Source organism: Athene noctua, chromosome 2 (genome assembly GCF_965140245.1).
Source record: "Athene noctua chromosome 2, bAthNoc1.hap1.1, whole genome shotgun sequence".
Taxonomy (NCBI): domain Eukaryota; kingdom Metazoa; phylum Chordata; class Aves; order Strigiformes; family Strigidae; genus Athene; species Athene noctua.
Window position 1 is genome coordinate 132,967,386 of NC_134038.1, and position 15,730 is coordinate 132,983,115.

At 35.3% G+C, this 15,730-nt stretch overlaps 1 protein-coding gene across 3 annotated transcripts in view; it reads left to right on the plus strand.

The window, feature by feature from the left end:
- Nucleotides 1–11,096, plus strand: part of PHF14 (PHD finger protein 14) — a 169,355-nt gene extending 158,259 nt beyond the window's left edge. For 2 of the 3 annotated variants that reach the window (XM_074900338.1, XM_074900341.1), the window contains one exon: nt 10,909–11,096. In XM_074900338.1, the coding sequence (XP_074756439.1) occupies nt 10,909–10,983 (75 nt within the window). In that variant the 3' untranslated portion in view covers nt 10,984–11,096. The remainder of the gene's footprint in view (nt 1–10,908) is intronic. The other variant, XM_074900339.1, reaches the window with a different exon arrangement.
- Nucleotides 11,097–15,730: the final 4,634 nt, after the last annotated feature.

Sequence of the window (15,730 nt, forward strand, 5' to 3'; positions counted from 1 at the left end):
ATACATCTAGGTCTTAAAAAGTCATCATGCTGGGAGTTTTGAATGGACAGGGAAGCAACAGCTAACAAAGTTTTTCAGGTTTTGCTTTATTGAGAACTTACCTCCTGAAAGGTACATCTCAATGAGAGGAAGCAAGCAAAATGAGTTGTATCAAATACTAGGTACTATTTGCCACAGGAGGGCATGACCCTGTTTTTTCTACATAACTTTTTTTTTTTTTTAACTCCCTATTCTGTTTTGTGAGTAAAGGAGACATATGCCATAAACAGAAAATAATTAAATTGTTACCAGCTGTTAACTCTTAGAATCGTGCTATCCAATTCCTCAAACTCCTGTATGTGCAGAAAGAGAAAAGCCAGTGAATAAAGCCAGACAAATAGATTGCAGCTAAGTAAAATGAATGAGTATGTAAGCCTTTGCTTGATATTGTTAAGTGACACTGGCAGTTACAAGAGCAGTCGTTGTACAAAAGGAGAGAGCAGCAACTACCAAACATCGCTGTGGGGCTATTGCTGATCCTACTTAAGGTGCTGGGCAGAAACTCTAGAGGCGGCTGTTTGACAGCACTAGGACTTCAGGGAAAAATAGCCCTCTGAAAATAGGCTCATCTTCCTCTTAATTACCCATATTTTAATTGCCATGCTTGGTCCAAGGCCTGTTTAAATCCAGTATTCTATTCCAGAGAAGCCTTGTTCTGTACTATATTTCATACATAATCCCAGTAAATAGTACTGTTCAGGTCAGTGATCGGATGAGTTGAATGTAATGATGCATGTATACGTGTTTGCAAATTGTGGCCCTTAATGGTTGTGAAGAATATTGTGTGTTGGAAACTCTGTGATATAATGTAATGGGAGACAAAATCCTGAGTGAGTAGTCTTCTGAGGAATGGAGTTTAGTGAACTTCAAAAGGAGTTTCAATGAATAATATTAAGTGGCCTCAGTGTTTTCAGGAAAAAGTAGATAAATAATGATTTATAATGTGAGTTCTGTAATGAGCTCTTCTACCATAAATATGCAAAACACTAATTAGTTATAGCCAAATTTCCCTAGCTTTGGGAATCTTTTAGAATACAGCTTTTTAGTAATTGAATCACATCAAAGTATTTTTTCTCCCACTCTTCTAACAAAGCTATGTGTGATTTGTTGGAGGGCAGACAGAGATGGGAAGCAAGCTGTTGACAAACCAAAAGATGACTTTGATGTAGTAGAGTGAAACAGTAACTTCTACATTTATTAGAAGGAAATGCACCATGAACCTGTAAGGAACCGTGTTTGTGGTGACTACCGGCACCAAGGTGAGGTCCGTCAATTTGATTTTAAGTTTCTGAAAGGCAGCTTTTTTTTTTTTTTTTTTTTACGAAGTATATAAATATTGTTAGAGAAAAAGTTTTGGAAGGATATCAGATTTTGTTTAGAGGCAGATGCTGCTTTTACAGGGCAGGTTTTTGTAAAGTTCCTTTTGATGATAGCATTAGCTTAAATGGTTGGACATTGCATTATTTCCAGTTGAAAGTGTTTCATCAGATTCTGACTTCAAAAAATTACAGTGAAGCAACATCACTATCATGACAAATTACCAAAACATCCCTCAGTATACCCACTGAATTAAATAACATTTGGCTTCAGAATCTTAGTTGGAAATCCAAAGATAACTGGAAGTTGAAGAGAATTCATTCTAGTGTTAAAGCTAATACATTCTTTTTTTAATTTAGAAACTGATCAGCTTGATACTGTTGAAACCTTGGTATATTAAATGTTACAACTTTGACTCAAAATTGACTGTGTTTATTACCTATACACCTTTGATGATTCAAATACATAATTTGATCTGTTGTATGAAACAGGACTGTTCAGGCGTCATTGCAGGATCAGAACAGTAAGTGCTATCTTCAGATACAGAAATAAAAGCAAAATATAAAACCAAACAAATCTACAAGCCTTCCTTTGCCATCAGATCAACTGAGTTCCAAGTTCTAAAGCCAGAGATTTCTTGTTTGATTTCAGGTCCATAGCTAAATGTTTGGGCTATATTGTCAAATTAAAAGTATGTTTATATAGCTTGTGAAGGAATGATTTTGACTTCTGGGTAGCTGCAGTGCTTGTGTTTATTTAGATTAAATGAATGATAACAGTAGCGAAGGTGTAAGTCTTCCGTGAGGGATTTTACCTGGGTTCTTAGCATGAAAATGTGGATCTGGTCCTCACCTAGAATGTTCTTTTGAGGATTTTTTTAGATAGATGTTGAAATCATTGAAACATCTGTCTAGTTATATTTGTTGGATTCTGAATTTAAATGTCAGTATGTGTTTTGGGAGACCTACTGAAAGGAATTGTGGGGTTTTTTAAAAAGCAAAAGTCTCTTACATCTCTGATTTCTTTATCAGTAGCACAGGTTCTATTTGCTGTCATAGTCTATGCTCCATCTACTTCTACAGTTTTGTCTATTTCTATCAGTTTCGTTTGCAACTTCATGGATTGTGACTAAATACAGGTATTCAGTATTGCAACAAATATAAAGCCATTTTATACAGCATTTACTTATATCACATTTTGAAAAATAGGTGACTAAAATAAAGGCCTTTTCCATGTTGTTCAGACTCCTATGTCATCGTATTAACTCCATTGAAAGATCCATCTTTTATGCCTTGAGCCTGAATAGAATTTCATGGCTGTACTCAGGTGAAATGTTCTGATGAAATATAAAAGAAGGAAGAAGAAAGCTTTCTGGATTGTTAGCTGTCACATTATAGCAGTATTTTCATGAATTCCCAAGTTATTAAATTTATAATACTGCAGTAAACTTTTTCTAATTAAATGTGCATTTTCTTTTGTCATAAGGAAAAAAAAAAAACCTTTCGTTATGTTTTTTACAGTAATTTAATTAAGCATTTCCTGTAAGTTCATTTCAGTATCTATCATGGCTCACTAAAGTTGGAATTCAGTGTAGAATGTTAGGTTAATTGCCCTTTGTCTTAGATGAAATAAGAACCCTAAATATGCAGAGTCATGAAATTTAATTGTGTTCCTCAATTGCTTATTCAATGCTTTGGAAACCTGAATCAAGAAATACTGAAGAAGAGGGCCAAAGGTTGTTAAATGTAGCGAGTAACACAGATTTTGAACTTTACTTAATGAACCGAGTGTTTATTACTATGAAATAAATGCATCATTTAAAGAATTATGGTGAAAATGTAAAACATTAAAACTCTAATTAATTTTGGTCAGAAGCATGCAATGCACTAATTTTTCCTAAAACATTTTCATTAGGGTCTAGATTTTCTCTGTTACTGAGATAAATTTATTCATTTCATACAGTAGGGCTATCTTTTGCCATTAAAAACTTGTACTTCAATGATGTTTAGAGTGTTGTCTTTCAGCTGTCTTCAACTGTGAGCAGCATGTCTTGATTGTAGCTTACAGAAGCATTTTTCTAGAACCGAGTTATGCCTATTTTTCTATTTAATGTTGTTAATAATTTTGGAAACAAAGTATTTTCAGACCTCTCAATAAAAGGCTGTCTATAGCCAAGCTTACTTGTGAAAACAGTTAAAGCATGAAAAAAATCTTCAGCTATCATTTAGTAACTACCAAGATAGCCTAACTGAGCAGTTAAAAATTAGCTGTTTTTTTTTTTTATATTAAACAGTACTTAGAAATAAAATTATTTAAAAGCACTATTAATTCCTTATTGTTGGCCTGAGCACCTTATATTCTCCTTTAACTATTGTAAAAAGAAGCCATTTTATTTCTTAGTATCAAGAATACAAACAGGAAGAAGTTTTTCTTCTTACAGTTTAGTAAATGTATAGTGTAAATAACCATGAATATTTATAATCATCTTTATTTGATTAGAGTGTGCATTTCTAGGCTATGGAACTTCATTCTGTAGTAGTATTATGAATATATATGAAGTGGAACTTTCTATTTTAGTTTATAATTCATAAAAATAATTATTATATTGCCACATAAGTAGAAAAGGCTACTGTGGTTTCCATATGTGTGTTTATATATGCACAGATGTAAGTATTACAATTGAGTGACAAATTTGCCTTAGAAATTATCTTAATCAGGACAGCATCAGCCTTGAAGTCTTGAAAACTAATGCAAGTGTGCACTCTGAGACCGGAGTGGAAATTAAGGAGGCCTGTCCCATACAGGCATGGTACAATCCCGTTAAAGTAGCGTTTCATCTATTTCTTAGTTGATGTTTCAGGTTTGTGATATCTAAGCATTTACAGATACAGTCTAAAGTTCATAAATCTAAACTTTCAAAGACTCAAGTTGTTAAAGAGGAAATTTTCCTCTACTTTCTTCAAGGAGAACCAGATGAACTTGTAAAACAATGGTTGGGTTTCAAGCACCACCTGCCCTGAAGAGCATCCCAACTGTGGTGGCAGTCAGCCAAAAGGGCCACTCAGTGGAATGGTTGCCTTCTAAAAAAAAGAGAGAAACAGATGGAAGATTTGAAATCTGGCATGAAATTCCACTTCTGTACTAAGCGTTAAATGAAATTCGACTGTAAGAGTTCTTGCAATGGTACGTTTATCTCTATAATCAGAATTAGAAACAAGGAAATAGAAAATACAGAACACTGAAAAACATTTCAAAAAGACTTAAAGTTCTTGTACCATTGCAAGTTAAAGGAAAGTGTTTGTGATAAACATGCAGCTGCTTGTAGCTTCTTAAGAGCTTTAGTATAAAAATAATTCTCCTAGTCTTGCATTGCCACCTAGAGCACGATGCCGTGTACTGCATCGGTGAAGGATACCAACAGTTAAACCTTGCTCTTTTTGCTGAACAAAATGGGGTGGAAAGCTGCTTCCAGTTAATTGATGTCATGTTTACTTACATTGTAATGGTTAGTTCATTCATAGCCTCCATTTTTTAATGTACCAGATCAGCAGAGATTTCGTTGTAAGAATTTGGTGGGCTTTGACAGTAAGAATTAATGCAGATGAGCATTAAAAGTTACGACTGTCAGCTTGCCAGTGGTCCCAGAGGGGGCATTTTCTTGATGGTTGCTTCAGAATACTTCATGAAGCAAATGTCAAACTTGTCAAGGCTGTCACTATGAAAATGATCCATGTAGCAAGGGTCTCCTTTTCTTGGGAAACAAACAGCTGCCTTATCGCTGCAGAGCTACAGTGACAGAAAACTGTCATCTATCACCAGAAATTTATATTTGCTTCTAATATCCACTGGTAAAGAACTGTTCCAGTTGTACTCTGTATTTTTGCACCACTCTTCATTATAAGGGTTGTCAGGAATACATTTGAAGAAGATAGCATAGACTTAGGAAGAAAAATAACTTTTGAATTTAGATGCTGAATGCTCACCTTTTGCCAGTTTAACAGAGAGATTGATTTAACAACCAATTTTTGCCTGAAACTCATTCTCCTCCAAATTTGGCCTATGACACTGGAAAGCTAGACTTTAACATACACAAAGAAAAGCTCTCATAGTTTCTAAAGTCCCTTTTTCCTGATATGTGTTTGAAGAGTGTTAAAAGTATTTTTACCTACTTACAAATGGTGTTTTGCTAGCTAGAATCTGTGAGGCAGGAGAAGAAATAACAGTTAGACACCTTCACCGGAGATTAGTATATTAGTCATATTACAGCTCTTTTGAGTTAAGATACTATGAAAAGTAATATTATCTGAATTTGGTCCTGAGTGCTTTTGAGATGATTTTTCTAGATTATGTGATAGCACAGAGAACCCCTTAGTCATTCCTCACTGTTGTAGGATATTTTTGTGGTTTGCATACTTTTTTATTATTCAGATGTTCATTTACATCATGTTGTAAAATAAAGCTATTTATTACGTTTAGAATATGGGTTACAGTTTGCAAAGCACACAGCAGCAAGTTTATTTTATTAAGTGTACCTTAGTGTAATTTAGAAATTACAGGTGTGGTGTAATGCACAAATCTGTGAATTGGTGCATTTTCTAGCACAGTTAATTGAGGTGGGATCTGTTCGACATACAGAATTAGTGTCAGATTCCCTATAGAGTTAAGAATTGTCTAGTCCACTGTTATCTTCCGTATTTCATTTTGTTAACTAATGGAATAAAAAGAAATTCTCAGACATAGTGAATGAAATTGCTTGGAGGGGGGGGAAAGAGAAAGAGACACTCAAAAGTTTATTTCTAGGCTTTTTTTTTTTTTTTCCCCCCCATGCCAAAATTTGTCTACAGGGGAATATTCTGGAATAATTACTACAAAATTAACTTTCCCCATTGGACCTTTTAGTCTTTGGAGCACCATTTGTAGTTGACATTAATCATGTTTTCAAAGGAGATACAGTTATATGACAGTCTTTTTCAACTGTCAGATCAAAATTTTCAGACATAGGATCTTAAAAGTGAGCTTCTTACCTTTAGTTTTTGGCACCTAAAGACATCTCAATATTGAAGTATTCCCATTAACTTCAGTAAAGCTATCGAATGCTCAATACTTTAATAATAATTCACAGGACTTCTTTAGGTAGCAGATTGTAGGATCAAGAATTTAAAACTGAGACCAGACTAGACCTTAGGACATTTGAAGACATCCATAGAGCATCCAAAGGACCCTTTAATCCAATACCTTGTTTCCATCAGGGAAAAGGTGGGATGCCTGGGGAAAGGATGTATGAAAAAAAGCAGAGGTGGAAGGTCCATCAGTGTCACCAGCACACCAGTGAGGTGTGCAATCACAGAATCATCTAGGCTGGAAAAGACCTTGAAGCTCACCATTTTCAACCCTTAACCTAACACTGACAGTTCTCAACTACACCATATCCCTAAGCGCTATGTCAGCCCGAAATCATCAGTGTCATCAGTGGCTTAAAGAGCTCCTGAGCTGACATTTCACTTCAGCATGATGGGTTTAACAGCACTTTCTAATGTCCTTTCTACTTTTCTTCATCACTGTCAATTTTGTAAATCTGAAAGAATGGCAATTCCAGACTAATAAATTCCATTCACTTTAACATGAAAATAATATTTGGGCTGTTAAATGCACTCTTTCAGTAAGAATAGTAATACAGTCTTGAGGGATTCACTTCCCTTTGCTACTCTTACAAGTTTACCAGATCTGTGCTGAGGCATCTTGTAGGTGAGCACATTCAAAATTCACCGTATAATATTCAAGTCTGTGGTTGTCTGTAGTCAAAAAAGATACTGAGAGAAGTTTGATTTGTTACATCTCTTAGCAAAAGCTACTTTGATCGTTGAACAAATTAACACCAAAATGGCTGTTCTCTGTTTCAGGATTTTTAGTACAGAAAACACTAGATGGTGGAGTCATAGGTGGCTGGAAGCAAAATAAATAATAACATAAAATAGAGATGTAAGACATTAATAGAAATAATGTCAACTGAATTTCTGTGAAACAAAGACTGGAATTCAGTATTTCATCTTCTGTGTAGCCATTGGTAATAGAAACTTTACACACTGTCATCATGGGCTGGTTTTTAACAGATAACATGATAATGAAAGGTTTTCCTTTGCTGTGTGTCAGAATTAAAAACATTATAATGATGATAACAATAGGTGTTAATTAGTAAAACAAATATATTAAATATGTTTAATCTGCAGTCTGTTTGGCATAATTCCTTGATAATTAGACTATATAGGCTATTTAGCTGAAAATTCAAACATTATTAAAAACAATAGAAACTGCAACCAGTTCAATATTCTATGTGCAATCATTGGGATGTGTCTTGGGCTATTAAAAAAAAAAAAAAAAAAGATAAAACATTTCATAGAAATTTTGCCTTGTCAGCAAACTGAAATAATAGTGAGTCTTCACCTCTTGGAGTATGGTTAATATGTGTCCTCTAAACTGCCAGTTCAAATCTTGTGATATTGCAATTATTATTTACTGGAGTTGACATCTCAAAATTTTCTGATAATTTTCAGTCATTAGTAAGTTTGCCATTCTCAGGCCACTGCTGTCACTTATTTTCTGGCAGAAAGCTGGTGGTTCATGCTTTCCAGTGCTCCCTGCTAATCATTTCTGCCATCTCTTTTGTGCTGGCACTGTTGTTCTTGTGGCAGTGCACAGGTCTGGGAACTGATCTGGCTGAAGACATATCTGACAAAGAAAAAGTTTTCTGCCCTTGATAATTCACTGTGTGAAAGTTCAGCCGTCATTACTCTGTGTTTTGCACAACAGCCACCCATGTTCAGCAATACTAAAGTTAGATTTCTGTTTCAAAATGTTCTTAAGTGCTTCTGCAAAATTAAGATGTCCTGTGTGGAGCATGGTTTAATATAGTACTATACAGAAAGCTTTTGTGCATAAAAATATTAAAATAACAAACAATAACAAAGTATCAGTCAGGAACCTGGATGACTTGTGTGTAAGAATGTGCCCACGTAAGTCCAATTTATACTCTACTGATAGATTCTACCTGTTTGAATATATTTTATCTGGTTGAAGCAACAGTAGATGAACAAACGAAAGAGTATTGGTACTGCAAAATATCCCAATGCGGATGCTTCCATCTTGAGCAAATCCTGAACTTGCCATAGCCACTCAGCCATCATTTCTGCATCTCAGAAAACACTGATCACTGCAGCTGCTGCTGTAACCTAGGAAATCTGCCAGAGAGCAAGCATGACCTTACAGAGCACAGAATTACAACATTTCAAGTCTACACAAAGCCAGAATATTCTGTTACAAAACCTCTTTCACTGGATAAAACCTTTTTGTTAAAACCACAAAAAATAGACTCAGGAAGCTGATGTTCGCTATTGAGCCTAATATCCCTTCACCCTCTTGTAGTCCTCAGTGAAGACATGACCCTGTAGTCTCTGAAATTTCTGCATGCTCCCTCTATTAGGAGAGGAAGCCCTAAGCAATGTCAAGTGTGCTGGGAAAAGAATGATTGTGTAGGGTTTGTATTCCCTGTATGAGGGAGTACAAGTCAGGACATTTTAATAATGGCAGGCAGTGTGCTAGGGAGGTGGATTAGTTGGCATTGAGGTCAGTAGGGAAACAACTTCTGCAGGTAAGGACCTTCAGAAATATGCAGATTTGCTGTTCTTTTACTACCAGGTCCTTAATGAAAGAACCTGGCTGGTTTTCTATAGCAGCCAAAAGTTTCTGTGGGTGGCCTTTTTATTCAGAGATATTCATTGTCACCTGTAAGCATTTTACATCTGAGCTTAGTTACACACTGCTCCTGTGTCATTCCCTTTTCTGCCTTGCCTTTATTTTCTTTAGGAGTTTGACCTTAGTGTGTGTACTATACATTACACTCTCTTGAAAATATGCTACACTTGTCATTTCAACAAATCAACAATCTTTGTTTTCACACACATGCACCATGTTTCCTCACCTGAACTAAAGGAGCAACAGCGCTCACTACATGTTTTAAAGGTAGTTGAAGAGATGACAGTCCAGGAAGATAAGAAAAAAAGCTTTTAGCCTTTAGTGGTCAGTCATGTAAATATTTCCCAGTGCCTATCCTATCTCCAGAAGGGGGGAAAATTTAGAAGCAAAATGGAGTGTATGTTTCTTTAATAGAACAACTAGCTTTTCCATTTTATTTTAGTGTTGTGTAACATAATACAAGACCATACTTTTTAAATGAGATATTTTCATTGCTGTTCTATTTTGTGCTGCCCATGTGATCTTCCTATATATTTTATACCTCTAAATCTTTAGAGGTATACAATATATAGGAATATAATTATCCTTACAAAACACTCTTTTATGGTGAAAGGAGGTCTAGGATGCAAAAAGATGAAGTTATTTTCCTAGAAGAATGAAGGTACTGTTTTAAAGGAGGAAACTGCATCCTGGGTTCCTGGGTCCCACCTAGTGTCCCTGACATTTCCTTTCTCTCAACTGTGACTTGTGATGAGTGCTGTTACAGCAGCCAGGACACTTCTTCATTCCCAAATGTCTATTCATTTCTTATTCTTTGTGGTTTTGGAATGAGGAAAATTGTCTGTATATTGAACTAAAATGCAGGCCATACGTTGAATGGGTGATAAGGACTGTTCATGATGCGATAGGTTGCTAGTTGCCTTATAAAACCATTTTCTCAATCTTCCGTAATTTATACTTTGGAGGTCACGATTTTGTACTGGACACAAAATAGTATCCATTCCTATGGAAACAGGCATTATGATGTCACTTCATTTTTTCAGTGAGATCCAAAGGAACCTGTAGTGAATTATGAGACCTACTCTTGGAGCTGAAGCTGTAGAATATTGTAAGCATACTGCTGCCTGACATGCTCATGTTTCCTATTTTAGACCTGACTGATCTTCAGATAACATATGGTGGTACAAGTAATTGGAAAATTGGCAGACCTGTCAAGAAAATATGCTAGATGGGACAAAAATACGATGCTGCAGCACATAAAGTGTCTCTGAAGTTAAATTTATTGTCTTTTATCAAATAGTGAAGTAAACGTATCTGGTCTCAAAAAAATGAAACATTTTTCAATGGCAGATGCTTTTCAAAAGTAATTTTTAGAACAATGATGAAAGTTCTCACATTCAAAAGTAATTTAGTGGAAATCTCTGGTCAAGAACAAAGGGAAGGTGTATAATACTGTCTGCTGCAGATGTTTGAATATTTTGTAATCCATGTATGGGTTAGTAATTTATATAACCATCTTTATATAACCATCCAGTAAATTGGTCAGTGAATACTTACTCATTAAATTATTCTTATACTATAAATGTAGGTAATTACGCTTGTTTAAAGTTCTTATAATTTCTATTTCACCTCTTGAGCAAAAACAAATGCTTGAATAAATGACATTTTTTGCTTATTTTGGAGCTTATTGGTCAGGCAAAGGGTGGCAAAACTCTGCACAGAATTCTATACATATGCCTAAGTACAAAAAGTGTACTTCTTTAATGAGTTGATTAATGTTCAGGTTTTCATTTTCTTTTACAGGAAGATGAAAATGAAGCTGAGGCAGGAAATTCATCTCAGGAGCTGAATCTGGAACAGAAAAAATCAAAAAAATAGAGATCGCTGTCTTGTTTGAAATATTTGCAAGTTGTGTAACAGTGATTATAGTTTCTCATTGTAAAATTAACAAAAAAAGTTCTCAATAAAGTCATTGAAAATTAAATTCATGCTGCACTGGGGAATTAATTAAGTAGCTCCTGGTGATATTCTTGATTGCATTAAAAGCTGAATTATCAGAACTGAGCACCATACCAATGAAATTCTAAAAGCTTTTTGAACACGGTACAGAAAGCTGATGGGTTTTTCATCACTAATAACATTTACTAAGCAAACAGGTCATTTTTTTTTTTTTTGCTCTACAAAGCAATGTTATCCTTAAAGGATAGTTATAACTCAGAGATATTTTAGTATTTCTGAGCATGAGCTTTGATTCTTAAAAGTTAGATAAATGTGTTCTACTAAATGAGTTCTGAAGTTTCTTCTGATCAGTAATTAAAATAAATGTTGCAGAGGACCGGGTGGAGGCAAGGATTTTTTGGCATGTACAGTATGTTTTCATAAGTAATTAGTTTTACATGTTTGTATCTCATGTGATTTTTAATTGTTTTCATGTTGCATTATCATTTTCTTCCATGTAAAACATTTCCATCTTCACATGATAATTGTCTTTTAATGAATGTCAAGTTTTTATCTTGATTAGGACATCCTACCCACGTCTAATTCCTCCATGCCAGTCTTTCCATTCTGACAGAATAAAATAACTTCTTGCTATGTCATTAGACCTTTAAGTGAGTAAAGAAAATATAAAATGAAAAACTTTTATTCCTATACTCATCCTTTTGATTTCCAATTTACGTCTGCTTTTTAGCCGGTGCAGGTCAGTAAATGGGAAGGTTAGTACAAGAAACTCAGATGTAGATTTATAGCTCAATAGTTTCACAGATTGCAATGAAGAAACCAAAAATCTTACTAATTCTGTTTTAGGATTAAAGCAACACTCACTGAATTCCCTTGAGGGAAGTTTATCTTGCTCTAGGAGAAATGAATCATCTTCAACTGAGAAAGTTCACCTCTTTTCCCACTATTTTATATTTTTACTGTTATACTATATATTGAGTTTTAAATCAGACTGTAAATAGTATTAATCTTCAAGTTTATCCTGTCTGTATAAATTATAGTTTCAGCTATTTTAAAAACAACATGCCTATGCATAAGCAATATCTTTTACAAATTCTTTTCTGGTTCATGAGGTACAAATGTGTGTAGTTCATGGACAAATTTCAATCACAATTACTCTACAGGAGTTTAATAACATTAGATCTCATTTTAACGAATGCAGCTATCATGGCATATAAAATAAATTCAGCATTGGTCTGTTTGATGAGGATCATCTACTGTAACCATCTCAGAAATGGGGGGGAGGAGGGGAATATGATTTTGACTTCACAGATTTAGGAAAGAGAAGCACAGATTTACCATGCAGGACCTTATGGACTGTTCTCTGCACAACGGTGTGTAGAATCACAAGGAAGATGAGAATGAAGTGAATATTTTTCCTTTTTTTCAGGCTAACTCAAAAAGTCAAGGTCAACCCTCAGAGCTAAGTATTCATCAGAATCTGAAGAAAGGGCAGGGTTGCCATTGGAAAGGGCTGAAAGGCCTCTGAATTTTAAAGGACAGAACAAGTAACCTATAAAAAAAGGTGAGAGAATGAGGTTTCACACAGGACTTACACAAAGGTAGAATAATGTCAGGGGGAGTTACTGGCTGGGATGGATTATGGCCATGTCTTGTCCTCTCTGCCTACCCCCATCCCCTGTGCACTTGGTTTATCCACTGAAATTATCCTATCCAAAATTAGAAGATAGGATCTAATTTGTGCAAAATACTCTATTTCTATTCCATCCATGGCAGCAGGTTTGTCTGAGCTCTGTGACAGCCTGGGACTATGCGGGTGCATAAGATGAGAAAGGTGGTTATTCAGTGTTCAGGTTTTTTATGAAAATATATTACTTGGCTCTCAAACACTCGAGTGAGAAAAATGGTACAGACGTTGAAAAATACAGAAGCTTCCATTTGATGCATAATGCTGATGAGCTTGAAAGGAGTGTTCTGTATCTTTCCTAAATTCTTAAAAATTTAACGTGCAAGTACAATTACATAAATCATGCTTCTAGTTAACTCATTTTTCAGAAATCCAACATATGTCTTCAGAAGTCTAGTCAGGGTTGATACATAGAAACCAGTCCCTTGGTTAAGTTATTTGTATTCAAAATTCAAATACCAGAACTTAAGAGATTTTCACTGCAAAATAATAATAATAATCAGCACTGTAACATAATCAGCTGGGTTTGAGATGAAGTGAGACAAATGTGACTGAATCAAAGTGCCGTCCTAACTTCATCCCTTCCAGAAAAATGGAGGAGACCTATTTAATAACATGTATAGACATTTTTACTAAACAGAGGGGGGTTTAACTGATAAAGGTCAAATAAAAACTGTACGAAATAGGTGACTGTTTCCTTTATTTTGATTCTGATCTAGTTAAAATTTGCATATGAATTGATTTTTTATATATTCTTTTCAGACTAGCAGTATGGATTTTTTTTATTTTTTTTTTCTCCAATGTCCGGAGGTAAAGCAGATTGTTACAGCAGTCCTACATGACTATGACATGATGCTGCTGAGTGTTACTCTTCGTCATAACTCAGCTGATAAACCTGATGCAGAATATTGTAGCTTTTATTAAAGGTATGTCCACACTGCAGTCAAACACAACCCAGCTTGGATACTGAAAGCAACCTAGCTCCTCTAGGGTGGAGCTCAAGCCATTATCTGAAGATGCTCACTTAGAGATGAAGATGCTCACTTAGAGACAGGATGAGGAAAAGCTTAGACAGCTTTAATTCAGCTGATTATAGGCATTTTTATGGAGTAGCATATTCCTTACATGTAAACGTACAGAGACACCCCTGTGTACATGTGACTGAGCGGCCAGTTATAATGTCCTTTTCATTTTATTCTCTCTCCCTCTCTGCAGTTATTTAATAGTAAGGCTCTGAAAGTCTAGATGAAGAACTATTTGTTTCCCATCCGTCTCATGGTTGGCAGTGGTGGTGCTCCCAGTTGGGAATTGCAGTTTTCTGGTTTGCGCCAGTGATAGCTATTTTAGGGTGGCTTCAGGGATAATTGTTTTCCATGCTTGAAGAGAAACTGTCATTTTCCTCATATTAAAGCAAATTTACTGCTTTTTCTGCAGTTTATGATGGATTACTGTTGGGTTTTGTTCAGTCCTCCATGTTTGCTCTTTCCCCCCTGTGGAACAGTGGGATATTGAGCATTTTGGGGACTCTGACACTGTGTTTTCTGCTACAGACAATCACTTCACCTTCAGATAAGAGCAAATTTGTCTATGATTATAATTTTTTATTTTAGAAAAGAATTTCTAACCTTTCCACTGGCTGTAGGTTCCTGTACTGCTCCTTCATGTGGGGCTCAGCAACCTGAGGTGCTGGAGTTCTTATCAATCACCCACAGAATAATGTTTCTGATTTATGAGAGTGTGTGTTTTGTGTTGTATCATAGATAGAGGTGCAATAGTCTGCTCTTAGTTAAAATTAATTTCCTTAGTATATTACCTAATTGTTGTCATGCAAGGGTTCTTATTCTGAATGCTACATTGTCATGTTAAAGGTAGGAGTCCACATGACTGGTATGAGCCAAAAAAGGAAAACTACTTTTGACACAGATGCTGTTAATCTCCTGTTTGTAGCTCCACAGACATTGAAATAGTTGGATGTAAAATGTTGTGCAGTCATAAGTATTCTACACACACCAGATATATCTTGGTATTTTAATCCCAGTATATGTGTAACTTCTTCCTGGTTAAAATGAGAATTCACAGTATTTTGTTATTAATATATTGAAATGTAGTGCTATGCTGGACATTTGGTGCTCATTTATGTTCTTTTCTCGTGAACAGCACTAGTCATAGGGGGTTATATGCATGAAATGTGACACAACAGCTAATCCTAACACAATACTCATTTTCTGCTCATTAAAAAGCATTTTCATACCTTTAAGTTAAGAAAATTATTTAAACATGATTATTCCTCTCAGACACCTCAATATTTGCACAGTCAGAATTTTTAAAGGGAAAAACCCATACTGACAGAGAAATATATCACTTCGGTGTTTCTTTGTTATTCCAGTCCCATAAGCTGTCTGCCTCTTGGTTGGTTGCTCTGCATCACACTACAGAAACTAACTCTCTCTGACATTAGGCTGGATAGGTTTTACTCTGTGGAAAGTGAAGGTTGATTAGAAACTGACTCTATTTCACATGACCTAAAGAAAACAATTTTTACATAGCAATGAGTAAACAACTTCCATCACCTATCTAAGGCTATAGTGCAAAATCATAGCAGGTAATAAATGTTTCCCCATGGTGAATTCAATGTGGATTCTGCAGCGATGTTATCTGGAGAAAGAAGTAAAATGCTGAAGGCAACAGCATGAAAATGCATGCAGCTATGGTATAATTCTGATTTGTTTTGGAAGAACTATTAATTTCCTTGTTACAAAGCCAAGTAAGAGCAACCCTTTAAAACTCTTGAACCATGAAAGCCATTTCCTTAAGGGTTTTAAATTTAGGAACAGACTCATGAAATTTATAGCTTTGATGAGATATTCTTTGCCTGCAGTCAGAATGAGAGCCAGATCATTGGTTTCCCAGCATGACACCTATGTATTCTTGTGTGCACTAGATATCATTAGGCTCGTAATAACACAGCTATCATCACAT